Here is a 20,224-nt window from a genome sequence, read left to right as displayed (position 1 = left end):
AAATGGTATTTGCAGCCAAAAATGGACTGACTTATTTAAAAAGTCATGTAAGAAACCTTTTTATATGGAGGAATTTAAAAAGTAGACAGAAAAATATAATGCACCCCCCCCCACACACACACATATCTATCACCCAAGCCTATCAACCATCAACCTATGGTGAATCCTGTCCCATCCACTTTGCTCTTCTGGTATGCATTGGAAGCCAATCCCAGACATCAGAGCATTTTATCTGTATTGCAGAAACAGATTTAATAAGAGAAAGCTACAGTCTATCCCCACCTACACTCTAACTGGGAGTCAGATACCAGTGTTTTCTTATACTCTCATAAAATATCCCAATAAGTCTTCCTCTAGAACCTCTAGCCTCCACATTAGTTGTTATTTCAAATGGTCATTTCCGGAACCTAATTTATTTCCACTGGTTATTGGAGAATTTCCGTCAGGCTGTGAGTGCTAAAAGGGCGAGGAATGTATCTGACTCCTCCTCTCCACAGCCGAATGCTTAGTAACTGATCAGATGGGGGCACCAATGTACTCTTTAAGGAGATGCATGAATGTGACTCAACAGTTTGAGTTTTATAAAAATGCTTGTGGACTGAGACATTTCCTTTTCTTAAAAGGTCTAAGAGGAAAGTACTTGGAAGAAAAGATTCTGGGGACATGTCTGTTCGAAGCAAATCGAGAGCTTCCCTTGGCAGCAGTAGCAGCAGCTGCATTGGTTCTGTCACTTCACCCAACAGCAATGTGACCACCCCAAACAGCCAGAGGTCTCCTGGCCTCATCTACCGAAATGCCAAAAAGTCCAACACATCAAATGAAGAGTTTAAGCTGTTACTCCTCAAGAAAGGCAGTCGCTCTGATTCCAGTTACCGCATGTCTGCTACTGAGATCCTGAAGAGTCCCATTCTGCCCAAACCTCCCGGGGAGTTCCCAGCCGAGTCCCCCCAAAGCACCCACGAGGCCCATCAGGGGGCACCTGGGGCCGAGGCATTGTCCCCACTCTCTCCATGCTCCCCACGAGTTAATGCAGAAGGGTTTTCCTCAAAGAGCTTTGCCACCTCAGCATCGGCAAGGGTTGGACGTTCCCGGGCCCCCCCTGCGGCCAGCAGCAGCCGCTACAGTGTCCGCTGCAGGCTGTACAACGCACCCATGCAGGCCATCTCCGAGGGCGAGACGGAAAATTCCGATGGGAGCCCACACGACGACCGATCCTCCCAGAGCTCAACATAGGTGGCCTGTGCCAGGCTGGCCGTCGAAGGCCAAATCCCTTAGTCATATGAGGACGGAGTAACAGAACAGAGGACTCAGAGAAGTCAGCACATCATGGGGTACCATCACTGCTTACCAATGAATTCCTAAATATTTGCTGGGCAAGCGGAAGGTGGTTTGATCTTTCTTGATTATTTTCCATGTTTTTAAGTAGCTGCACTGTCTTACATATTTTCCTTTAGCTTAGTTTGATTTACCCAATCTCATTCCTTTTGATAATATAGAATTGGAAAATGTCTGCTTCTCATGGAACCTAGAAAAAGTTTTCCCAGAGCTGCCTATTCAGAAAACAAAGCCCTCACTGTCATAATTCTTAAGATGAAATTACTCTGGAGGTTTGGTATTTTTTTACATTAAAATGAACTAAAGCAAATTTTAGAAGACAGAACTGCACACATGTAAATACCATATTTTTGATAAAAATGTGTAAATAGATTTATCAGTGACGAGTGGACGTGGCCAATTATCTACCACACACCAACTGTTTATGGAACACAACAAAGTGTAATAATTGTATTCTGTGAATACCATTTTCATATCAAATACCATATTTAAATGTCTCCACCAATATGATTTCTGAGTGATAAACCTCAATATGAATTTTAAAGTGGTGAAATAAAGGCAATTCTGAGGTCATATACGGAAGTGTGATTAACTTAAAATAATGAATTCAGACCTAGCCATTTTTGTGATAAATTGCAGCACCAAACAAGCTAATAGTAACCCGTGGCTGTGATATGCCATGTGGCAATTTGGACAGAATGAAAAGCATGCTTCTGATTTTTCTTTTTAAATCAGTGAGAGAAATCATCATTCTCAACACACAGCCCTAACAACAACATTTGACAGTGTCCTTTAGATTTTAATTTTTCAATGGATTGCTTTAAAGAGAATGAGTAAGGACAACAATAGTTAATTTTAGGTTATGTTTTATATTAGGCCACTGGGGATATAAACAGTCATAATCTAATGACTATAATCTTTAAACTCCTTAAACGTTTAGCAATGAGCTCCAGGTTCTTGAACTAACAAAAATAAAACATAAGCATGCCACAGAGCTGTTGATTTATCAGTCGGTACCTGCAATGAGTTTTCAGTGAAGCTCTCTCTCTGTGCTGATGAGATTCATGCTACCTAGAAATGAATAGAAATGACACTGTGAACAATGTAGTTGGGAAATAGGTATGTGTATATGCATTATTTATATTCGTTGTTAAACTGGGAATGGGGAACAGCTCTGGTTCACAATGCTACATGCAACTGAGTTTTTGTCTGATTTTACTATATCTGCTTGATGGCAAAAGGGGAGGGGTGGTGGGTGGGAAAGGAAATGTTAGGGCAAGTGCTCTGATAAAATGAAGGCAGGGAAACAAGCTGAATTACTTGAAATTACTTGAATTTTCTTGTCTTAAAACTGAAAAAAAATGTAGTTACAAGTTGAAATCTGCAAATGGTTTTTACACCTCTGATGTTAACATGAACTGATACTAATATTTGAAATGATATGTCAGAAAAATAAGCAGCTATGTACTTAGAGTATGTTTTGAATGGGAGAAGGTAGAAAGTAGAGAGAACTAAGAAGGGATATGGCCTATACAAGAATAGAATGTGATTAGAATGATAGAACATACCAGAGTTACCAAGAAATTGATAAGCGGCTGGCTTTAAGCTTATGCAAGTGGCATTTAGGAAAGTAGGATGTGTGGAAGGCGGTTTGTGGTTTTGGTTTAATTCATGCAATATGAAGGAGAAAGCCTGGTCTAAGAAGATGCTGTCTTTTAATAGAAACACTTTCTAAGATGTTACAGATAAGAATTAGAGAATCTGATTGCTATTGGTTTTTGTTTGGAAAGAAAAAAAAGTCTGGCTTCTTATACTATTTGTTTTCACTATCAAATTGTGTTTCTTAATTTCTTGTCATCCTTATATGTAATATGGGTGCTGGGGGTGGCGGGGTAGAGGAGGGAGAGAGAGTGTGTGTGTGTGTGTGTGTGTGCCCGTGTGCGCTTATGCTGGGATAGATAAGCTACGTGATAAGGGGTATGTTTGAATATTTACAAAGTGTTATACTTTTTATTAAAAGAAAAATGTTTGGGGATTTGAAAACATGGACCATCATTTCTCATTGGAACCCATTAGTTAAGAAAACCAGCATGGTTTAACACCACATGGGAACATGAATAACTTTTTCTCATGCTTTGAAAAGTACACTTGGCAAAATTTTAAAAATAAAGTTTTTAGACAAATGCGATGAGAAACAGTCATTTCCAGTCACAATAGGTGATCTTTTGTAATTTTCATAAAAGCAGTTCGTTTGCAGTATGGCTTTTGTGTAGTTAGGAATTTTTTAAGCGTAAAGAAAGGTATATGGGCTTTAAAAGTGATTCTAAATCTTGAATAGAAAACACATGAATTGGTTTAATAAATATGTCACCTTTTTATTATTGACATTAATTTAAGTAAGGTACCATATATATTTAAAAATACATATTGACTTGAATTGTGAGGCAATAAGATACCTTCTATATGTAATGATCACAGAACTAACACTTATAACATAGTTTTACTTATTTTGTTTACTCTAAAAATCTATAGCAGAGTTTCTCTATTTTATATTTCATAGATTTAAAAAAACCCAGATAAAGATGGATTTTAAATTCACTGTAGAAAAGAGTATTGAGTAGCAAACTGAGTACAAAAGCAAGAAATTCCCTAGTAATCTGAGATATTCTACATGGCTTTATTACATAGCATATAAGACCAAGATTTAGAGGGCCGTCTTCAACATCACTGCCATCTTGAAGCAGGGTACACACATTAGGTATTGTGAAGAACATCGATCCAAACTTTTCTTCTGTTTGCACTGATGCTAATGTTTTGTTCTCTTGTTTATACAACATGTCTATGTTGTGTGGGGAACATTTTTTTTCCTTACTTTTTGATTTTTTTTTTGGCTAAGTAGAGGACATGGACTAGTTGTAGCAAACAAAACACACTGTTTGCTCTTGCTGAGGGCCAATGAGTGAGTCCATATGCTGCAGTGGTGGCAGACTTAGAGAACAAAGATCATGACAGATTTAAAACTATGAAGAAGGTTACAGTGTAACTATTTTGGTACTAGAACCAGTTCATGCTGGCCGAAAAGACAATGGTTTATGGACTTGCATCCATTTTGTATTTTTGTAATATTTGTAAATATGAACTTTTTAAATCGTTGCAAAAATGGTTTCTTTTGTAAGATGTTTTCAACGTTTACATTCAATTCAAGCCTTTGTATATTTTAGAGCTGTGCAACACTTTAAGTCTTGTATTTATTTTTAGTAAAAATGGTGACAGTTTCATTGTGAACCTCTCTCAAAGAAATGTACCAGAAAAGTTTGATTACCTAGAAAGTGTGTATAGAAACTGCAAATAAACGTGACTGCAATTAAACAATTGGTTTCTCCCTTCATTGCTATGTAATTGCATTCTTTCGGATTCACAGACAGCAAGTGTTTCACAGGGAACTGGACATAAAGGAGAGGCAGTGCTATGGCAAAAGTATGAGAAAATAATAATAAATACTGTCTCTATAATGGGCTCTAATCTAGCTTTGTATTTGAGAGGAGAAAGAATACATTTCCAGTGTCCAGTATACCTTCCTTCTAGTTCCTCTCTGGGCCAGGAAAACATTTATGGCTTTACTTTGAAATACTCAGCTGCTCTGCTTCTGATAATTACTCAGACTGTGCCTCCTTCCCAAGACGGGCAGCCTCGAGATACATAAGACAATATGCCACTAAATAATGTCATGCACCCTCTACTACACAGCAAATTTATGTGCCAGATACTGTTCTAAGTGCTTTGCTTAGTCTAACTCATGTACTCCCCATACTGTGCCCATTTTACAGATGGGAAAAGTTAAGTACAGAGCCGTTACTTCACTTGCCCAAAGCCATAGAGCGACTAACTAAGCCATGGAGCGACTAAGCGTTGCGGCTGGGGTTCAAACCCAGCAAATCTGGCTCCAAGGTCTGTGTGGAGAGGTAACAACTTTTTAAAATAACTTTTCCCCTGTTAGTACCAAAACACGATTGCTAAGGTCGATTGCTAAGGCCCTGCCCCTCTCGCCCTTCAAATTCCAACACTGACATGCACACACCCACGATCGAGTCAACGTCGACGTCCGTGGTGAGTCATGGGGGGCGCAGGGGCGGAATTATATTAAAAAAAAAAAAGCTTCAAAGAACCAACCAAGGATAGCGGGGAGGCCACACGCCTGCCTCGCTCCCGCCGGAAGAGTCGAGAGCGCGCCGGCGCTCCTGCGCAGCCGCAGAAACCCCTCTAGCACTGGAGGTTCGCGCCTGTGGTCTCGCACCGGGTTCCAATCCCACCAGCCTCCGCGAAAGGAAACCTGAGCTCCGTCGCCAAGCGACAGGCGCTGGGCGGCCGGCACTGGCGCTGCGCAGTGAAAAGCAAAGCCCCGCCCCTCGGCTGTCTCCCTAGCAACGTCCCGCTCCCCAAGGGCTGCGCAGGCACCCGCGGGATTGGTCGGTTAATGGCCGAGGTGTGTCTGGTAGCGGCCCCTGATTGGTCAGCGGCTGGCCGCACGCGTGGGAACCTGCGCGCCACGGGTGGTCCCTGATGATTGGGAGCTTCCGTGGGACTGCGGGGGGTGCGTCACGTGGTCAGGCCCGACTTCCGGTGCGAGGACGGTTGTAGAACGTTGAGTGGTCTTAACGGTCTTCCCCGCTGCCCTTCAGGAAGGCAGGCACTGGTAACCGGTTCCTGCACCCTCCGGAGGCTGGTGTGGCAGGCTCTGGCGCCACAAAAGGTTTGTCCAGTGGCACCTTTTCCTCTTCTTGAACTTTCTTGCCTCGGGTGTGCGCTAGAAGCAATTGAGGAGCGATTTGGCTTAACGGCTGGAGAGCTCCGGGACGTGAGAGGTGAGGGGGTGAGGGGAGAGGATTTGTCTTAATGGAAGATTTGCTATTCGGGAAGGGCGAGTCTACTCTGAGATTTCAGTAGCGCTGTGGTGAGGTGATTTGGGGTGGTTCGAAGTGATTCCCACTGCCTCTCCCGGGATGCCAGCGCGTGTGAGCTGCTGAGATTTGGCTGCTTATTGAGTCCTTGGTGCTGAATTTCTGGGATGAGTTGGTCCTTTATCTTCCCTGGCGGAGGCGGGTAGGGGGGTGAGGAACGACCAAGACTCTCAGACTTTATATAGAATTTGAGTTTAAAGGATTGACAAAGTGGCGAGTCGATTCCTTATAACATCTTTTGAGATTGAGACGTTGATTTTGAGGCTTTAATGGTAACCGCGTTTGATCCAAGACAGATCGTGCAGCCTCGCTGTTTTATTGTAAATACGTAAACGAGGAGAAAGAGCGTAAAGATGTGGGTTGAGCATGGTCATTTGATAACTTCATCTGTTGGGGATCGCTTCCCTCCCTCCTCTACCTGCCTCTCCCCGAATTCGGATTGCTTTCGGGTTTTAAACTGGTTTAATGTTTACAAATCGTGATTTTAAAAGCAACTTTTCCGCACAGTGTTTTATGAAGCAGGGCACGGGCTCGAATGGGCTGGGCGATGGGATACAGTTGGGCGGCATTGTCCCCCATCTGGTCGACTTTGTAGTCTACGAAGTTTCATATGGACCGTAGCAGGGCTGCTTTTGAGAGTCCTGACAGAATTTTTAGAAAGTGATTGTTCAGTGAGTGTATTGACACATAGTTGTGTTGTGTGTGTTGGAGCGGTCTGGCTGTTGTAACCCGCCCTGTTTTGCTGCGTATTCCTTGCCCTGGTTTTCGGGTGAAACGCCGTTTTCATCCCTCGCTATCGCGATAAATTGATGGCAAGTGAATGCCTTGCACCTTCAGTGCAGAAGCCTTAAACGACTTGAAAAATGTCTTTGAAATGTGTTTAATGTCTAAAAAATGTCTTTTAAAAAACCAGATGGCTTCTTGTTCTTATGTTATCAAGAGTTTAGATTTTCTGTCATGAAATATAAATGAGCTTCATTTTAAGTAAGCTCATTTTGCATTTAACGAATTACATTAATTTTGGGTAAGCTGGTCATGGCTGGGCTCTAAGAAAGTGTTGCAGAAACTTTAATTATTTACTTTATGGGAAGAAATGAAAGGGAACTATAATTTGTGCTGTGTCTGCTATAAACCAGACCTGATGCTGAGTGCTTAACTATGTCGTTTGGTCTTAGCCCTGTGATGTACGGGTTCACGACTTTACAGGTTAAGAAATAGAGGCACAGAGACGTTAAATACCTGCCTCAAGCAAAATAGCAAATTTTGCAATTCGGATTTGGATTCAAGTATTTCTTAAATCCCAGTCCTTTGCACTATGCCCTGGTACTTAAAATTCATTTACAAGAAATGGTTGCTAGGGACTGGCTCGGTGGCCTAGTGGTTAAGTTCCCAGGCTCCGCTTGGGCGGCCCAGGGCTCACACGTTCTGAACCCCAGGTGCAGACCTACACACCGTTCATCAAGCTACGCTGTGGCAGCGACCCACATACAAAATAGAGGAAGATTGGCACAGTTGTTAGCTCAGAGTGAATCTTCCTTAGCAAAAAAAAAAAAGAAATGGTTGCTATATCTGCAGTGTACAGGTGCAGTGTGAATGAAAATTACATGTTATGACCCTGAGGATTTGTTGTTCATGTGCTCCGTGCTGAGTAGTTCTGTTGGGAGGATGTTGTGAATACCCAAATAATAAAATAATAGTAGCCAACAGTGGGTGCCCTTGCTATGCCAGTCATTGTTTTAAGCACTTGACATATATTAATTCATTTAATCCTCATAACTCCATGAGCTTTGTGCTGTTATCCTCATTTTACAGGTTAAAAAAAAAGCACAGGGAAGTTAAGTAAGTTGTCCAAAGTCACACAGCTAGTAAATGGAAGAGCTGGGACCCAAACCCAGATATTCTGGCCCCAAGCCTAAGGTCTCAATGCTATTTGATGTTGCTGCTCATGAAACTAGCCAGTGTGTGACAGTTGCCTTAAAAGCATTAAAGTGTGAATGTTTTGGTACTTCAGGGAAAGCAGTGTCACTTCCAATGGGGTGACCTAGCACCTTTGCTTTGTGGAGATGGAACTTGAATTAAGCCTTGAATTTGAATAGGTTCTCCTAGGTGGAAAGATGGCAGGGTATTGTGGGCAGAGGGCATGACCAGAGTGAGAGGTTCAAAGAGTGCAAGATTGGTGTTGATTTGTAAATGTGCCACAAGGTAGAAATCGCGGGAGTCCAGTGGTAGACTCAATGAGTGCTGTTTCTGTGTCTAATTACAACCAAGTTTTGGCAGTATTGTAATTAATCCAATAGGAAATTGTCTGATTGTAAGAATCTATAACAGTGGTTGGCAAACTTTGTCTATAAAAAGCCAGATAGTAAATATTTTAGTCTTAGAGCAAGGGGACAAGTGGTAAGAGGTGACCTCTGAGAGGTGTGGAGGCTCCTGACTGTGTAAGGACCTTCTAGGCCATGGTAGGAGTTTGGGTTTCGTTTTGTTATTGTTATAGAAGGGATTCTGGGTGACTTTAATAATGAAGAAGTAAAGTGCATAGACTCTGGAGGCAGATGCACTACTTACTAGCTATGTGACCTGGGTAAATTATTTAAACTCTCCTTGCCTCAGTTTTCTCTTAAGGAAAATGGGGATAATAATAGAGCCTTGCCCTGTAGGTTGTCAGGCATACTAAATGAGTTAACACACATCAAGTGCTTAGAACATTGCCTGGCACAGAGTAAGCAGTGAAATCTGTTAGATATTATTATCTGTGTCTTGTGGTGTATTCCAGATTTTCTATAGTGAAACCATATTTAATGAAAAATTATATATATAAATCTATGAAACAATGTTAGAAATACAGTGAGAGTATAAGAAATACTCTTAAAATTGGGAGACAAACTCCCTATTCTCATTCTGTGAGAGTTCAAGTAGAAGTGCAAGACTGCTCTGCAGTATTCTTTGTAAGAGCAAAACTTTAGAAGTGACTTGAATATCCTTGAATTGGGGACTAGTTAAATAAATCATGGTCTATTTGCAAGATAGGAAACTAAGAAGCTGTTAAAATGAGTGTAGTATATCTAAAGGTATTGGTTGGTAAAGACTTCTTCCACAATTGATGACTTTTGCCTGTTTTGGAGCTTTAGATCAATTGAATCATATACACTCTTTTGTGTCCGGCTTTTACTCAGTTATGGTTGTGAGCTTTGTCTTCATTGTGTGTAGCAGTAGTTGGTTTATTCTCATTGCTGTGTTGTCTTCCTTTGTATGAAAACACCACAATTTAATTATTCATAGCCTGTTATTAGTCTTATAATCAGAAAAAAATAAACAGTCTAAAAAGTAAAATTCGGTTGAAGTTACCGCTCAAATTGGAGATATTTTATAACTTGAATTTTTCCACAATATTAGCCTGCATTTATCTAACTTGAGAGTTAATTCTCCCTTCATCCTGCCTCTCATTACTGCCCTGGCTCAGGATGGACCAAGGGAGTCAGCTCTCATTAACACGCCCCTCCCAGTACCATGCCGCCAGCCTTCCAGTCTCTGCTACAAGATATAATATGATAACATCACACTCAGTGTCTTTCTATAGTTGCAGAGTTAAATGACTCAGAACCATAACCAAGCCTACGTAATTCTGGAGATTTTTTGACTTCTATTTCACATACATTTATTTAGGTTTAATATAAAATGTAACTACAGAAGCAATCATAATCTTAGAGCTGAAATGACCTTCGAGACAATCTCAACCAGTTTTCACCTGGCAGGTGGTCTGCCCAGTCCACACCGTGGTGGGGGCCCAAGCTGGAATAGACTCCTGACTCACATTTGGAGGCCTGCTGCCTCCCTAAGTAAAAAGCCTTTTTGAGCCCCTTGACAAAAGCAGTTCTCTTGTTCATCTGTTTCCAGCATTTACTCTATAGCCTTCATGTTGTGAAGCATTCATTTCACAATTTGGAATTGTGTTCGGTCTTGATTCTTATTCGTAGGCATGGGCAGTATAGCCCTTCAATTTTTAAAGATTTATTCTAAATCACTAATGGGAAATTAATTGTTCTGTCACTCTCTAAAATTCAACCAGGACTCCAATTCAATTTAATTTGGCATTCTGAGAACATATCCATATTAAGTTTATTAAGGCAGTAAGTGTGTGAAGTTAACTTTTTTATGCATTGCTTTTCAGAAGTAGAAGGTTTACCAATCCTAGCTGACCAAGCAGTTTTACAAATAAACCCTCCAGCAAGTTTAAAAATAATTAGGCCCAACTCAGAGGAAGTGGAGTTGCTCCTGTTGCACAAAAAAGATGTCTAGTGGCTCCAGTGAAATCGATGTGGTTTGTATTTCAGATTGAAAATCTGTCTTTGTTCTTTTCATTGTGCTATATTTCTTTTCTAAATTGAATTTAATTTCATACAGTGAAATGCAGAGCTTGTAAGTGTACAGTTCATGAGTTTTGACAGTGATATATAAAGCTGATATGAATATTCACATACATGTTTTTTTGTGAACAGATACTAACATTTCTTTTGGGTAAATACTCAGGAGTTGAATTGCTAGGTCATAGGGTTGATATAACTTTAACTTTATAAGAATCTGCCAAACAGTTTTTCAAAGTGGTTGTGCTGTTGTACATTTCTGTCACATTCTGCTGTTTCTTGATTCTTGAAGTTGAACAAAAATGTAGATTTTTAAACTATATGTAATTTGGCTTAACAGAAAACACATTTCTTTACTTACGTGAAGATGTAGATATTAATGTCACCTAAGTGGTATAGGCAATTCTCTTAACTTCTATCAGTCCCAATATTTTTCATCTTTGGAGATAATGTTAACTGCCTACCAAGTCATTTTTTTCTGACATAATTATGTGAAAGCACTTTGAAAAGCATAAGGCACTATACAAGGGTAAGATGGTATATTTTTATAAGTACTAATCTATAGCCCAATTCCATATTATTTTGGTTATGTGGTTTGAAACAAAGACATGCATAGCTTCTAAGTATGTTTCTTTTAAAATTATTTCTATAGTTAATGATTCATTCTCAAAATAAAGTTCTTAAATGAGATGTAATAGTTATTTACTGTCTAAATTTATTTATTTATACCCTGTCTTATTCCAAAAAATGTTTTAAGGTGATTTAGAGATGAATTTATCAGGAAATATAGGTGCTTAAGTGTTTCCTATTTTGTCCACAGAGCGGCACTGTTGGATTATTTAAAAATCAAAAGCCATGTAATAGGGTTCTTTGTGGTTAGAAACATTTGCTTTTACAGCTGTCCTGGTACCAGATTACTAGTCTTTCTACCCTGACGTACACAAGAGGTCAAGCTTGATGGAAAATGATGTCTTAAGTGTAGTTGGATTAATGAGAAAACAGTTCTGCAAGTTCATCTTTTCATGTAGCCATGGTATTTACAATGGACAAAGGTCTTTTGATATCACAAATAGGCTTTTGGAGCTTCTTGAAAGTGTAATTGAAGTCTTCAGTTTTTCTTTCAGTTCTATCTTTCATCTTTCCTTTTAATACGTTAATAAATCTTCCTTAGATAAGAACACGAATACCTGTTCATGATGAAGATGATGACACTATTCTTTATGCATTTGAACCAAACCCTGCACGTGTCAAGACTGTAAGTAACATTAATTGCCATTTGCCAAATTTACTAACACTTAACCATCGTAAAGAAAAAGATTTCAATTCTTCATATGCGATAGAGATCCTCTAAACTCATGCTCAAGAACATATTAGTCTCTCCTGAATTTATTTGCTTCCTCTCATTAGACATTGAACACTTAACCATTTTACTTCCCTCTTTTCTTTATATAGTAGGAAATTGAGAGCAGTTTTTACTCATTTTTAGTACAAAACTCTAAAGGGCCTCCTGATATAATAAATTATTTCCTTATACCCTCTCTTAATTAGCAGTTATCATTTTCATTCTCATATTAATGTGAGTTTCTATTTTATTTGGTCTCTGCTTTAGATTAAGACTTCTGAAACCCTTTGAAAAGTTGGTGGAAAATAACAATTTAAATAAATAAATATAAAGTGTTATTTTCTCCTCGTGTTCAATTTGGCTCTCATAGAAGTAAAGCATTAACTACTTAACCTTTAAAATATTAGCAGGAAAGTGTTCTATCTGACACACCCTACAATGAAGAGCAAGATAAAACAATTCTGGACGTCTTTAATCATTGCCAGGTACAAAAGTTCTGTCTCTCAAATGTAGTTTTCTAAAATAGTATGCTAAAATTCTCTTTATCTCATGAAAAGAGAAAGTATACAATTAATGAAAATTTTGCTGTATCAAATTATTTATGATTAGCACCCCATTGTGATGATTTTTAACAATTTCTAGTTAGAATAGCGTCTCCAGGTGAAAAATTTGAAATAGCAATATGTAGATTTTATAGCTTTTTTTAAAAGCCCTAACCTAATCAAATGTAGTTATGTCTCTTTCGTCTAGATTGCTCACTATTGAACTAATTTCCCCTATAAAATCTCTAGAGGAAATTGGCTGATTTGGATGAAATTTAGGATGTGCCTAAATGCACATCAAGATATCTCAAGTGAATCAAAATGGCAGCCCACCACTGTTCTTTAAAGAGTGTATCTTAGAGTTTTGAGGGGATTTTGTAAAAACTAGCATGTTGGTAGAGATTAATAGAAGTATGTAATTGTCAAGGATTTTGCGAGCCGCATACCCTAGAGCTAATGATGTTTATAAAAAATAAATGTGTCTAAACATACAAAGTTTCTTGAATAAAATGAACTAACATACTTTGAAAAGTAAAAAATGTTTATGTGAGTCTTTATCATCATTATTATAGAGAACAGAAGTGGAATGCTTAAAGGGAACATATCAAGTCTTCTGGGGAAGGATGTACAGAGGGTAGGATGTAGGAGGGACTATACTATAGCACCTCACTTTGTCCTCAAGAGAACTCTGAGAGAGATTTTCATCCTGATTCTATACATGAGGAAATTGAAGTACAGAGAAGTTAAGTAACTTGCCCAAGGTCACAGAGCTAATAAGTGTCAGAACGCTAGTATTTGAACCCAACTTCATTCCCCTAGAGCCTGTGCTGTTTACCTCAGTGCTAGAGGCCAGTGGGTCTCACACTTGATCGTGCCTCAGAATCATCTGGAGGGCTTGTGAAAACACGAATCTCGGCCCCCCACTCTCCGAGTTCCCGAGTCAGTAGGTGATATTGATGCCACTGGTCCACAGACCACACTTTGAGAACCACTGCTTCAGCCTGCTAATCACTTTCTCTATTGGGATCATCTCTTTACTTGTCTCTCTCTCCAGCTAAAATGGGAGTTCCTTAGGGCAGAAGCTGGCTTTGTTGTTGTTGTTTTCTTTAAGATCTATGTTCCCAGCATCTAGCAAAGTATTTCTGACAGGTGGTGGGCCCTCAATGAGAAATGGTTCTGGCCTCTTATTTAAGTGTATCTTCTGCCCAAATGAAATTTCTGTGTATTTCAAGAATTCTCAGGTTTTATCAGTCACACAGCTGATTGGCATGCAGGGGACGTATACTCAAAGGTTTTGTAAGGTTCATTGTTGATTGCATGATTTTAAAATACTTTGAAGCCGGAAGTCACATCTGTTCTGTTTGGCTCATTGTTCTTTCCTGAGTGGAACGCTCACTGCCTATTAGTTCAATACCATCATCATATGGAAAGAGGCTCTTTGGCCTTTTAGCAGCTTTGAAAATTTCTTTCCTAAAATGGCACCTTCCTTGATGTAAAATGACTCCATCATAAATGCGATGGCTTATAGGAATTGTGGGACATTGACTTTCCAGTAGTAAAGCTTCTTAAAATGCTAGAATGACATGGAGTAGTTGAGGAGGAGGTGGGGGCTCCTCACCTCAGCCAGCTCGGCTCTATGTCACCTACAGCCAGGCATCAAGTGGAAAATGAGACATTTCTGATGGCTTGAGAACTTTGTTTGTTTCTAGCAGTTAAAATTTGGCTTATTGATCTTTTTATATGTTACTTTTCTTTTGAAATAGAAACTACTAATAGCTTGTATTATAATAGGCTATCAATGATGCTATTCAAAACCTGGATAAGAAGGTTGATGTCATTAATGGAAAGGTTTCAAAAATTCGTCGTTTTCGTGTGAAACCATTACGGAAAAATCATGTAAGTGTTATAAAAATATTTTCACAACTATAATAAGCCTCTGATTTCTAAAGATGCCAGTCAGAAGTGAGAGAGAACTAATAACTCGGTGAGACTGAAGGCTGATCTATACTTGCTGTAGCAGCAGATGAACGACTAAAACTGTTGGAAAAATGCTGAAGTTTAAGTTTGAGAAATGTATGACAATGGATATTATGTTTGTAATCATAATGTATAAAATGTAGGGTTGAAGAGGAATAAAAATCATATAATCAAAATAGAGCATTAATATTTAATAATATAAAGCAATGTTGCATGGAAAATAAATATTAATGTGTTTACTACTTTATTTCCTTTTTTACTCACAGTTGGTTTATGATGGTTTGTGTCATTTCAGAAGTTTGGATATTCATACAAAAAGTATTATTACCTGCTTTCTAGAAAGGTCAAATTGCAGAAAATGAAGAAGAAGGAGCTTCCTTCTTCATTCTCTTACCCTGAAAGTTATAGCCCAACTATACCGGTAAGAAGGCCGGAAATTGATTACGATAGCAACTTTGTAGGATCACCTTACCAGTCACAGGAGTCCCCGGAACACGAGTTGCAGTCATTCCCTGCAGAGCTGGAGCCAGAGCTGGAGCAGGAGCTGGAGCCGAGCCTCAGCCAGAATCTGTCGCCTCCCTCCCTCTTCTCTTCGCATTCATATCCATCGTATTTCACACCCGATGAGCCAGTGCAGGGCACCCCCACCGTGACCTGTTTTGGCAGCCCAGAGGCCCACAGCACCAGGAGTGTCGCCTCATCTCCCCAAGCTTCCTCACCAGGATCTGCAGCCATGCTGGCCCAAGACGAACCCAGTCCAGTACATAACCCTGAGATGATGGCTTACCCAACTTCACTGGAAAATAAGAGCTTTGACCTTACTGCCTCATCTCGCTGCATGCCGGCTGGCATTGGTGAGTGTGAAATGACACGTATTATAAGTAGCACTATTTAACGTATATTCTTCAACATCTTTGATGCAAACTAGTGGAAGCTGTTTGTTTCCTATTTTGAGGGCTGGTTTTGGGTGATATTCATAATGGGTAACTAACATTTATGGAGTGACTACTATGTGCCAGGCACTGTGCTAATCAACCGACATGCCACTTCTCCACTAATACTCACAATGACCCCATTGTGAGTTCTTTGATCTTCTGTTTTTCTTTGCCCTTTCCCAGGGTAAATACTCAAAATGTTCCTGAAATAGCCAGAGCCCAAATGATAGGAAAGAAAAGGTACACCTTTGGCTAATTCACACAAAAAAGATCAAATATGTGTTGACGGTCCTTGGCTAGATAAACAGATCTTCCTAGCAAATCAAAAAACTCACTTCTGTTATCACACACTAACTTTAGAGAGTTGAGCGCTCTGGTTGAATAAATGAATACTTGTCTAGACACAAAGAACTTTCAGTACAACTTAGTGAACAGCACAGCTAAAACTTTTTGAGGTCTGAGTACTTAAATTGTCTCATGTCTCAGTTATTTCTTTTTTAAACTTGTAAACCTTCAACCAAAATATCTATTACTATGCAATTAAACTCGAAAGAGGTATTCAGTATAATGTTAAAGTTACTTCTGACCTAGCTAAGCATAAAATAATCTTGTTTTCTTCAAAATGCAGATAAGCATCTAAGTCTGAGAGGCAGGAATTTAAAGAGTAAAGTGATGCTAAAAATATTCATCTTAAATACAGGAAAGAGATTCAGGAAAATAACTAATTTGGTTCTCTAAGATAATGGGGTTATTGAAATGCATTGGTTAAAGCAAATAAATTTAGGCAATTATAAAACTGTAGATTTTGGGAATTTACATTGTAATTAGTAAAGTAAACCTAATCTAGACAGACCAAGAAGAGAGAGATTGAGAGAAATTCATTGAAATACTCAAAGTAAGAGAGTAATAGGTGAGCATAGATTAACCTAATGCAACCCAAGTAACGGATCTTTGGCTGTATTTGCCTGTGGCCAAAGAGGCCTCGGATTGCTCAGTCCGTTATATGATCTTTGAAGCTTTACAGTAACTTCTGAAGCTGCTTTTGTTGTTTGGGGGAGGTCAGATGGGATGCTCCTGGGTAGCCATCCTCAGGTCATCTTTATGTAGGCTTTCACTGGATTTACACTTGGAGTCCTGGGTCCTTGCTGGGGTACCTAACAGAAGGTTCCAGGAATGAGCATTACTCCCTACCTAACATCTCTTCTTTCAGGATAATGATCAGGTCAAGTTTGATTTTGTCTTTTTTCCCCCATTGAAGCTACAAGTTCACCAGTTAGAGCTGACCCGGGTATGCTAAAACACGGCTTCTCTGATGACCCTTTAACCTGGTCTGTGGATGAAGTGATCCTGTTTCTGAAACATATAGATCCACAGATATCATGCTCCCTCGCCGACACCTTCAGGCAACACGTAATGTATTTTTTGATCTGGTTTTCCTGCCCTAATGCCTTTGCATGACCTCTGTGCAGGCCCTTCAGATGGATACTGATTAGTGTGGATGGTGGGGGAACCCTACCAACTGATTTTTCCATATGTGGGAAAGGTTACTTTGCCCAAAATTAGATCCTTAAATGGTCGAGGCTGGATCTGTGCTTTAAATGGGTACCTGAGTACCTAAAATACCACAAGTCTTCAAGTTCTCAAGAGAAAATGATTCAGCATGGCCATTTTCAGGCGTCTTCTCCTTTGTAAGGGCAGCTACAAGGATCCTCCTCCCCACCTGCTCTCTGCTCGGCCCCAGGACTGTGAGTAGGAGGGGGTGACCAAGCTGTGACAGGGTGTCCTGTCCTCCTTGTTATCATACCCAGTGAATCCAGCAACTGATTCCATTTGTCTCAGTTCTGTTAACCTTAGATGGTTATTGACATATTGGGATGCTGATACCCTCATGGCATTTACAAACTAACATCATGGGCTAAATTTTTGTAAGTTCTAATTTCTTTAATTTCTAGTTTTGCTTAGTAGAAAAAGTATAGAAGGTGTCTGACAAAGGCAGGATTTTAAGGGATTTCAGGTCTTTTTAGACAGTGATATATGATTCAGTACAGCTTTATTTTTAAACCAGGACTCATGAAAACCAAATAATATGCTTCAGCAACATCAGTTGATCAATTAATGTAATAAATAATTTTAGGAGGATGCCTTGTGACTATCAAGTAATACTTTCATAGTGTTTCCTAATGAATCAAATTAGTGGCCACATATCTGATGTACCCTTTTCAATATGATAAGAAAATCAGTAATTTTTAGCATTTAGTTAGCTTCGGACAGCTAACTGATGAGCTTTCAACATCAAGACCATACTGTAGAGCACATTTACAGTTTGCACTGATGCTGACATACTCATATTCCCAGCCTTTCTAAGAAAGTTCATGACCGTCTGAAATTCATTTCTAGAATTCATAGTTTTTACTCTTTTTGTCATAGCTATACAGTATTTTATTCAGCACACAGTATTTAAAATGAGGTAGTTTGACCCTTAGGACATTTTTAAGATATTAGGTTAAATTTCCTTTTTCTTAAAATTTCAAGTAAATTTACAAATGATCAAATGATGCTTCACTGTACAAATTATATTTTTAATAGTTTTCATCAAGCAAATGCATATTCAGAGAATATACATTTGGAATGAGCTGCTCCCTAATTGGTGTTACATGTTCTTATATAGAAAGAAATAACCGTTCTGATAAAATATGAAAGCATTATTAATTATTGTAATTTCCTTCTCTCTATAGGACATTGATGGGAAAGCTCTTCTACTACTCAAGGGTGACATAATGATGAAGTACATGGGGTTGAAGCTGGGGACAACTGTGAAGTTGTGCCACTACATCGAAAGGCTGAAAGAAAAAAGTGCTTCAACAATTGAAAAAATGTTTGCGTGGATTTAGATTGGACTTAATTCTGGGGAGACCAGGGCCTTCTTACTGTAAAATCATTTTTCCGCCCTTAGAAGTTTGTGTTGTGTGGAAGGTTCCTCTAAAAATAGGTTATATCCAGAATTGCAGAACTATGTTACAGTTCAGTCTACTTCTTTAGAAACCATATAATGTGTTAGTATTAGCATATCCAAACTGTTAGTTTGTTCTTTATATCTTTTTATTATTTTCATTGTATTGTTTACAAACATACTTCATGCGGGAAACCGAGAAACAGCTTTGATTTTGGTGAAAACAGCTAAATCCCAAAGAGAAAATATCAGGGACTGACAAGTTCTCTAATGAAATCCATGAGAAGTTTTCCTTAGAAGGGAATTTAAAGATACAACTGTAGCTATCATCTCTTTCTCAAATATTTTATGTCTGTCACTGCAATGTTCTGTTCATGTTCTACCAGTGTCCAGAAAGGGAATAGCCATATAAATTATTTTCCTTTCTGTCATTTCTCTGTATGTTGTGTTTGTTCCTATTTAAAGAAAAAAAAAGCAACCTTGTAAGCTTTCATGAAGTGTTCTTACCAGTTTTTTAATAATTATAAGATAGAATGGTCATTTTATGCAGGAGATATTATACTACAGTGCAGTTTGGATGGAGTCTGATTTATTCTTTTCAATTAAATACCTTTTTTAAAGTTTAGAACTTCCATAATTTTAAAACTTCCATATTTCGCTGAAACTTGGACATTTAACTAGGCATACATTGCTCGCATCTCTCTTCAAAGATGCTTATGTCCAAATTTTTAAAAGATATATATTTTATTGTCTGTGTTTATTTCTCATTTGGATCTTGTTTCATATTTGCATTTTATTCTATATCTGAAGTATACACACAAGTAAATCTTTGTGAATTTAAAATGGCACTTTGCACTTCCACAGAGGTAAAGGTTAACTCTGTATATAGTGTGATGTTTTTATTGTAAAAAATACGCACATCATTTGTCATCACTAGTACCTCTCAGCTCACTCTTCAGGGTTTCCGTACAGGGAAGTTCTCTGTCTTGTGCAATGTTTCTAGTTAATTTTCTTTCTGAGCCATTTATCCTACTAAACTTTGGACGATATATTAGTTCTGATTTGTCATTTTGGACTTTATTTTAAAAATTAGAACTTTCAAGCGAACATTCATTGTTATTATTTTGTTATTTATTACATTGTTATATTGTATAACATTTGGTGTAATGTTTATAAGCTATGAGAATTGGTGCTAATTGTATTAGCCATTTGTTACAAATGCCAATAAAATGTTCACCAGGGTCAAGAATGTACTTTTGTTTTTTTTTTTTTAGAAAAACAAGTGTACTTTACAAACAAATGTAACTATTTACTGGGCATATGTGGTTTAAAGAGTGGTTTCATTTATGTTATTCCTTTTGTGTTGTATGACAAGATGCTAATTTAAACTCGGTCTTCTCTCAAGTTGTTTGTGTGAAGATTCTGTGCCCAGTTGAAGAGTCCTCAGGTATTTGTATGAATATTACAGTTTTACAGTTCTCAGATTTTAAAATATAATAAAGTTAAATAACTGCAACAATCGATGTCAAAGCCTCAGATTTTATTTTATTTGCTTTCACGGCATTACATTAATCCTTGAATTGGTTGTGTTGAACAAGAAGCACTCTAGTAAGTCCGTGATTTTATATGTCCAAATACTCGAATTTTAACCCTTGACCTCATTCTACAGGTAAACACATTCCTAGGAGCAGAGGGCTGACGTCTTGTAGGGGCCTTAAATGAGACCCCCAGGGGAGCAGTAAGAAGTTAAACCAATGAGTTTTATCTGTGCTCAAAACATTTGTTGCTTGCAGTTATCGATGATGCAAGCATGCTAGAAAATGC

At 38.6% G+C, this 20,224-nt stretch overlaps 2 protein-coding genes across 5 annotated transcripts in view; both read left to right on the top strand.

The window, feature by feature from the left end:
- Window positions 1–4,704, top strand: part of NHS (NHS actin remodeling regulator) — a 337,576-nt gene extending 332,872 nt beyond the window's left edge. For both annotated transcript variants that reach the window (XM_087427737.1, XM_087427738.1), the window contains exon 9: window positions 624–4,704. In XM_087427737.1, coding sequence (XP_087283863.1) covers window positions 624–1,233 — 610 coding nt within the window. In that variant the 3' untranslated portion in view covers window positions 1,234–4,704. The remainder of the gene's footprint in view (window positions 1–623) is intronic.
- Window positions 4,705–5,964: 1,260 nt separating this feature from the next.
- Window positions 5,965–19,923, top strand: SCML1 (Scm polycomb group protein like 1). 3 transcript variants are annotated; one of them, XM_014791131.2, is made up of 8 exons: window positions 5,965–6,085; window positions 10,462–10,611; window positions 11,826–11,909; window positions 12,404–12,481; window positions 14,330–14,434; window positions 14,811–15,369; window positions 16,709–16,860; window positions 18,186–19,923. In XM_014791131.2, the coding sequence occupies exons 2-8, from the start codon at window positions 10,582–10,584 to the stop codon at window positions 18,339–18,341; spliced, it is 1,164 nt and encodes a 387-aa protein (XP_014646617.1). In that variant the 5' UTR covers window positions 5,965–6,085; window positions 10,462–10,581; the 3' UTR covers window positions 18,342–19,923. The 3 variants fall into 3 exon arrangements, with proteins under 3 accessions (XP_014646617.1, XP_014646616.1, XP_087283836.1); XM_014791130.2 differs by having other exon boundaries at window positions 5,988–6,197; XM_087427710.1 differs by lacking the exon at window positions 12,404–12,481 and having other exon boundaries at window positions 5,989–6,197.
- Window positions 19,924–20,224: the final 301 nt, after the last annotated feature.

The sequence above is a fragment of the Ceratotherium simum genome, chromosome X (assembly GCF_057802395.1).
Source record: "Ceratotherium simum simum isolate JZ-2026a chromosome X, ASM5780239v1, whole genome shotgun sequence".
Classification (NCBI taxonomy): Eukaryota; Metazoa; Chordata; class Mammalia; order Perissodactyla; family Rhinocerotidae; genus Ceratotherium; species Ceratotherium simum.
The sequence above is the reverse complement of the archived record's forward strand: the minus strand, read 5'-3'. Positions and strand labels throughout refer to the sequence as shown.